Source organism: Pterocles gutturalis, unplaced genomic scaffold (assembly GCF_000699245.1).
Source record: "Pterocles gutturalis isolate BGI_N339 unplaced genomic scaffold, ASM69924v1 scaffold16854, whole genome shotgun sequence".
NCBI lineage: Eukaryota > Metazoa > Chordata > Aves > Pterocliformes > Pteroclidae > Pterocles > Pterocles gutturalis.
The window spans coordinates 76815-84647 of NW_010131057.1; the positions used below are offsets into that span (position 1 = coordinate 76815).

The window sequence follows — 7833 nt, forward strand, 5'->3', positions numbered from 1 at the left end:
GCACTTGCATGACTCCTGATCTCTTCAAAGTACTGAACAGATATTAATAGTTTAATTAAAGGCTAAGCTAACTCAAATTACCTCACATTTGCTGTGCACCAAGAATGTGCACGCAGTCACCGCAGATCAGATGGCGTGCAGAAACTTGTTCATGTGTCTGGGCCCTGAGACACAAATCTTGGAAAAAGACAGGTGAGTTTCACTGTCAGCCCCCGAGTCACACTGAATATTTTTAAAGGGAGGATTTGCAAAAAAAAAAAAAAAAAAAAAAAAAAAAAAAGGTGTTTAGTTTAAGAGCAACAAACAAAAAATGTTGCACAGAGGGGGAAAAGATGGAATTTACTTTTGGAAGTATTTAATTCTGAACTAGACTCACATGAATGCTAATCGCTTTTTAGCAGCTTTATGAAGTTTTTTAAAGCTTGCAATTCCTACTTCATATCTTTCATGAGGGTCTACCATACTGCTGTGTTAACTGATCTAGGAACTGCAAACTGGGCTCTGGTATTTGAAAACTAAATCATTCTAAGGCATTCTTGAATAGAAAACATGTTTACAGACTCCCAAATTATAGGAACTTTACAAATAACTGCCCTAACGCATACTTTGAAAAAGACAAGCATATGTTCTTTGACTTCCTCATGTCAAATCCATTTCTGTGTGCAAAGGAGCAGCAGTCCCCAAACTTCAATGTCAAGTCCCAATTCAAAAAAATAAATAAATCAGATTTAAGACACCATCTGTTTTCCAGAGGCAAGGAAACAAGATGAAGTTGATTCCAGATAGCCACTTCTCATAAGACTCATTAAGAGAATACGTATGAGCATTGTTCACATAATACAGACACCCTTTATTTGCCCAGCTTTCTGAAGAGGAGAAAGCAGACTGGTACCCATTCACTTGTGGATGGTAAAGAGTGAGGAAGAGAAGTGCATGAATTTTCTGTCCTGCGCAGTAAAAAAACTAAGCTGTCCCATTTTTAGGGAGACCAAAACTAAGGTACAACAGTCATTATAGTTTCAGCTCGGTGCTAATTCAGGACTTCCAGAGCTTCCATAAGGGCTTACACATGAGTGCATCTGCTTCTACACTGTCTGTAAGATTTGGCTCTGCAAATTACAGTGCATGCTACAGTATAACTACAACAGGCATCCCGAGACTGCAGGAGACTTGAATGGAGCAGCAGCAAAGCTAAAGGGGTATTCTTTTCTCTTCTAATGTGAAAGAAGCTGGCAGCATCTATTTCTCTTCCTTACCCTGCCTGCTTGGTAGCTGGTAGAAAGCAGCTTCCCCCATCACATATGATATTAGTTTCATGAATTAGACATGGGGTAGGCTGATGATATCGCTAGACTTTGGAGAGTCAACACTGCTTTTTCAGTAATCAGGATTATACAAGAATCCAATGACCTTAATCCACTTCAACTTGAGACAGCAACAAACATTTTTATATTGATTGAAGTACTACAGAATTGGATTTTCCTCATTCTACATGTTATCCCACTGTAGAGCTTGTGATATTTAGTGACTGGATCAAAGATGTTTCCTGGCACATCCAAATGAAGTGCGCTCACCTTCAGTGAAAATCAATGCCTCACAAGTACAAGACAGCTGCAAGTTCTGGCTTTTTTGTTTGTTTGGTTGGTTGGTTTTTTTCCACCAAAGACTGATGTACTGGAGTTCTTTGACTCCAGATTAGACACAGTAATCTGGGAATACTGCCTGTACTAATGGATTTATAACTCCCAAAATTGAATTTGAGGACTCTGACTTCAGTTTTCCTTTTCCATATTTGTTCGACAAAGAGTATTCCAATGAAAACGAGCAACAAAAACACTAATATTTTAAAAATCTAATAACAAGCTAACTCTTGTTATATGTTAAAGAGGCTGGGTAGGGGGAGTGACAATAGGGGATAGAAACTTAACAGTTTTGTTTGGCAGCGTCAGCAGGCCTAGAGCTGCACATGAGAGAAAAATTAACTGCAACTGCTAAAATAATCTTCCACACGCTGGCCATCTTTCTGCAACAAACATGGCCTTATTCTATCTGCCTTTTTGTCCTCAACTCCTACCACCCTTTATTTTTCTGTCCAAAATGTCACTGAAAGTCATTTTCCACTCCTCTAGATCACATTACTCGCTCTTGAAATCAATCATCACCTTATTTCTGAGGCCGCTGTGCTAAAGATCTTCATTCACTCCTGCAAGTTCCTATTAAAATTTCACCTGTAGCTAGATAGATCCAGTATTTCTGACAAAACATAAATCTTACGTTTGCCCTTGCTATTTTGCTATGTTCTACCATTCTTCCCTGTAATCTCTTCCCAGTTCCCATTTGTCACTATTTATTATGCAGTGCACTATGAATGGATCATTGTCTGTTTTCAATTTCTTGGTATTTTTCAGTCCCTCCAGATCATCTTCTTTGCTCATAGATATCACTCCCTGAAATCTGACCTCTGCCTACATAATCTTTCAGAATTGTCAAACTCCCATAGGGAATACCATTATCTAAAACAGAATCACATGTAGATATACACACTCCACTTCTTCCACACTCTGCAAACAGCAACATACTGAAACTTATAATACTCTATCTCCTTCAAAGCCAAGTTGCCACTGCAGAACAAGCCTTTACACCTTTAATAAAACAGCCTTAAAACATACCTCACAAGAGCCCTATAGACATAGAGGAGAGGAAGAAATTTAAACTCTGAAATTAAAACTTCCAAATGCAAGTGAAATTGTCCCAAGGTCCAGGCATGGCAAGTCACTACATACAGAGCTCCAACCTTGTCCTGTGACATGCTTATGAGTGCCCTCAGGGACAACGGGTCACAGGAGTCAGTGGGAAACCCAGAATCTGGACTACTGCCCAGAAAGGAAAAAGCAGGCAGATTCAATACGCAAGAGGAAAAAAAAAAAAAATATATTTAAAAAAAAAACAAGCCACAAACCAATTATACAGTGCCTACAACAAAGAAAGCAGAGCCTCCTAACCTTCTCGTAAGCTGTGGTACGAATCCTGATACATGCTTGAACAGCTCTTCCCTTGCTTTGACACAGTCTCTGCAAGCGGCACAATCCCGACATAGGCAGGCTGGAGTGTCTTGGCTTTATCCAACATATTAGAGGAAATCCCTGGACCTGAAGGCAGATTCTGCAACACAGGAGGCGTCCCAGGCTAGTGGAAGGGGTGCTTAATCCTCACAAGAGACCCAACCGCAATCCCTCTCTACCAGGTTTCGGTCACTGCACCAAGTGTGAGAGTGGAAAAAAAAATCAGTTTACTGATAGATTCCAAGGCTGTGCTTGCATAGGAACAGAGAGGTACACGAGGCACAGACAGATCCTGACAGCCAACATCTAAAGGTTCAAATCAGCAAGGCTTTTGGCAAAACTTTTCTTCCTACTATCTCAAAGCTCAGACAGAAACTTCACTGTTTCAGCAAGCGGCTATAAGCATTCAGGATCCCAGTACACAGAGCGGTGCTTATCAACAGATGCGTGGACTTCTTTGTGGGGCCACTTGCAGTAACAGCCAACCTCATTCACCCAAAATAGTGAACAGTTGGTTTCTCTACTCACAGTACAGACACCTGCCAGACAGGCAATATCATGTGATTGAGCACTACACTTCTCTTGCCCTGCACCTCCCGACTGTACGCACAGCACGCACACAGAACGCCACCACTCTGAGTGCAGAAGCCATGCTGCCTTTTGTCCCTTCCTGTTTAAAGTATTAGAAATGGAATTTTAGTTGTGGAGGAAGCTAAACTGATAATCCAGGAAACTGAGTTCTTATATGTGTTTGCTCTGAGACCACATACAAGTAACAACAGGCTACTTCTCTACAAGCACACGTTCTTGCCTCTTCTTCCCTTAAATTCTTTCTTCCAACCTAGTAGGAACGCCTACCTGAAGATAATCAGCAGCCCCCAATCCATAACCCTCTACTGCAAGCACTAAAACTTCAGCATCTGTGCTTGTATGGTGGCAGCCATCTCACCTGGAGCTTATTTAAGGTGCATCACAAATGGTTGTCATATGGTTGACAAACTTTGGTTATGCACACTATCCAGCATGGTACTGGAATTGGAAGTGGCCAGGAAAAAGCACGCTCCATCCCAGCAACAGCCAGGAGGTACTCCTCACCAGTACAGGTGGTGGCTTTGATGGTTTTTATCTCACACAGCATGCATCATAAAAGGTGCAATTAAGTCTGAGGGGGGAGGGGGGGAAGTTGTCCAACGAATACACAAAACTTAAAGTATTCTGGCATCTTTCCAGAAAACAAAACAAACAAAAAAAAAAAAATAGAAATCAGTGTCATCCTACAAGCCTGAAGCAAAGATAGCCACATGAACATTACAAAAATAAGAAAGAGAATACTCGAAACACTATTGGAACCGTCTCCATTTCATATTCTGCACACACCCCCTGCCGCCAATCAGGACAAACATGTCTCATCTCCAAATAGTTTGAGAGGCATCCAAGCCATTTTATAAAGCAAGGCTAGAGTAACAATAAAATGGTGTTCAACGAAATCTAAAAAACCATGACTTTAACTCTGCCATAAGCTGCACTAGAGGAACAAAACAATCTAACATACTTTTAAGTTCCAAACTAAAAACTCATATACAGAATTTTACATGTTTACTAAATAATGATGCTAGATGGCATTAGTGACATTTCTGACCACCTTCAACAGTATTCTTCTTACTGTGAAATGTTCAACCTTCACTCAGAAAAGAATCCAAACTCTACTTCCCGTAGGTAAAAAAATACCTTTGGTGATAATATAAAGTTCTGTAGTAGCATTATTCCTAAATTACCAATGTATACTCAACACCAACTCTCATCTTAAATTTAGGGTTTGTAAAATTCAGGTAAAGGTTCAATTTCACAATGAACTTTGGCCAATAAGGTGAAATTACTGCATAAATAGTTGAGCCCGCTTTTGCACAAGCACTAACAGTTGCGACGCAGCAGAGAGCTGCCTTGGGAAGCTGACCTGGCAGACCACAAGAGTGCTAAAGCCAGGACGAAAGAGAGGAGGAAGAAACACACCATCTAGATCTCCCCTTTCAGCAGCAACACACAACTGCACATTGAATCAGATCTGATACTCTGTGCAGACAGTCCCCTAATTACTGTAATAACTAAAGAACAACTATCCTGTGCCAGACTGAGTCCTACTTCTTCTGGCAAGCAATACACCATCTGGATGGTGGAAATGACAAGATTCAGCTACAGAGGTCAAAGACTGCTATTACTTTGCCAACCAGGGCCTCTGAGCTAGCAGCTCACTACAGTGTACGATGTCTGGGAAATGGGAGCCAGCAGGTCTATCCATCTGACTCATCAATACCTAGATATCGCCAAAAAAGCCCTAAGATGATGGCTGAGTTCCAATGACGAAAACTTTAAGAACTGAAAGAAGAGAGGCACCAAGTAGCTAATAATACACAACCAATCGTCTGCTGCTATAATTGACAATTCCAACATGATGAAGATTTTATCCGCTCAATGTATTATTGCAGAGCTGCAGGTATGTATGCAGACATACCTTTCTTCCAATGTAGAAAACAGCTTGGAAAGAAAAACACTTCATTTGCTCAACAGTAGGTATATAAATCTTTTATTTGCTGAGCAAGATATTCTAATTTTTTTTCCTACAGCATCAAATTTGTCCTACAGTGTTATTTAGTGTTATGAAAGAAGGCACAATTATCCAAAATAGAAAAAGATGGGCCAGAACACTCCTAAAAGGATTTGGATAATGTCTTCCATGCTGTAAGAAGACAAACTCCGAGGGGCCCAGGTTGGAGGATATGTTCAACACACCAGCAAGCACTTGTGGGGTACCTCCTTGCAAAATATGGATTCTGACAGATAAGTAAAGACCATGAGCAACCTGTCTTGTATGAAACACCGACGCTACTGCCAGCTGTTGATGGCGATCAAAAAATTAAACAAAAGTTTAACTTGTTTTATTGGATCCTCATGTACTGATAAGAGATCTGAAAGTCTGATCAATGATCACATGGACAGTCAATGCACTCTAAGAACAACTAAGGCCTGATGAGTAACTTTGACAGTTACTTCGGAAATCAGCAGGGTAGGTGGGAAGGTCAATTTCACAGTAGAGGCAGGATTTCCAACAACAGGTTCAGTTGTTTAACCACTTCAAAAAAGTAGCACAAACCCACACTTACACATGTCCAACATTCAGTGTCTTGCACAACCTTTACCCTGTAATTGGCAGCAGTGCTGTTGGCAGAAAGATCATCTTTATCAATGGGACCCAGGCATTTGCCACAGATTTCTGGTTTGGAAATCCCAATTTTTATAATCTGTCCATGAGACATCTATTGAGCCTCACATCCTTTGTCTCTCGTGTGTGAAATGAGATACAGACTGTGTGAATGTATTCTTCCTCAAGATGCTGCACTACTATTTATACTCTCATGAAGAAATAAAACGTAACATCAGGTGCACATACGGCTTGCACAGATACTGCTGCTTGTTCTGGGGCCTGGTGGGCACAGAATGCAATACTTGTATTTGAATGTCAGTAATCATTACTTACTATTTTGAACTAATTCATTAACTTTCTCTTCTTAATTTTTCTATCCTCAAAAGCCAAGACAGCATATAAGCAGTAGCTTTTTCAAATTCCTGTTCTGTGCTAGAAGAGAAATATGGAAGAGTGAACCACCTTCAAGTTAAGTTCTAACCCTGCTGTGGATATTTGACCTTTAAATTCCAGGAGCAATCAAAGTTTTGCCTGTGCAAAGTTAGCATCAGAACTGCAAGGTGCTGCAGCTTAAAGCTTGTTACCACCAAAAAAATCACTCCCAGTTCACCTTCTCCTGCCCTTCTCCCAGCCATGTACTCTCTCAGCCTCAAAACCAGTTCTGACATTCATCTGGTGCCATAATGAGCCTATTCAACCTACTGCCAGCACTACCAACAGGTGGGACGTATACCAGAGCCAGTGGCTGGTGAACACAGCTGGGAAGGAAGAGAGAGGCTACACCAGTCTTGACATAGGCTAGGCTTTGGATCAACTTAGCTGTAACACAAAACTGCATCATTAGTTCTATCCCAAAAAATTAATGTATTCTTTAAATTAAAATTAATGAGCAGATAGAAAACGTGCTTACAACCCCCACAACAACTTGAAATGTGCATTTTTTTCCTCCTTTTGCCTCCAGTCCTCCCTGCAGCAGGTTCTCTGTCATCCTTCCCCCAGTAATCATGATCTCAGATAGCACAATGCCTGCAAGGATCTGCATGCACACAATTTAGTGATGAAATCCAAACAAGGTACTGCTAAAAACCATCAATCAGCTGCAATACTTGTTTACTCAGGCAATATGAGAAAGACCTCAGTCGAGGACTAAGCCGAATGAACCCGTAAAAGAAGTATGAGCCCACTATATTTGAAATCTGTCTCTGATATTTCTATCAGCAGACAAAAGCTGTAAAAACAATAGAATGCTGCACCTACATCACTATAAAGCTTGGATGCCTTATGACTATTAATTTTATACTTCAAAATAAATCCAAACTTCGCACTGACACTTGTTTTGCTTATTTTTTCTCAGCTAAGGATCAGATTTATGTAATGTGAGTTTGCTTTGGATATTCCCAGGATCCTGCCTCCCACCAACTTTGACCTTCAGGAAGGGGTAGGAAACACCAGGCTGGGAGCACTGTACATTCTTGCTTCTCCAGTTCTCAGGAAGAGCCTGAAGTTTACACACTCTGATCTTTTCAACTAGCTGGTGACAGCTAGTGCTGCCAATCAGCATTGAGAAAACTC

General features: G+C 40.8%; 1 protein-coding gene across 1 annotated transcript in view; it reads right to left on the minus strand.

Moving 5' to 3' along the window:
* MKL1 (megakaryoblastic leukemia (translocation) 1) overlaps positions 1–3129 on the minus strand; it is a 46219-nt gene extending 43090 nt beyond the window's left edge. Inside the window, exon 1 of the mRNA XM_010080466.1 lies at positions 3003–3129. Within this exon, the coding sequence (XP_010078768.1) occupies positions 3003–3129 (127 nt within the window). The remainder of the gene's footprint in view (positions 1–3002) is intronic.
* Positions 3130–7833: the final 4704 nt, after the last annotated feature.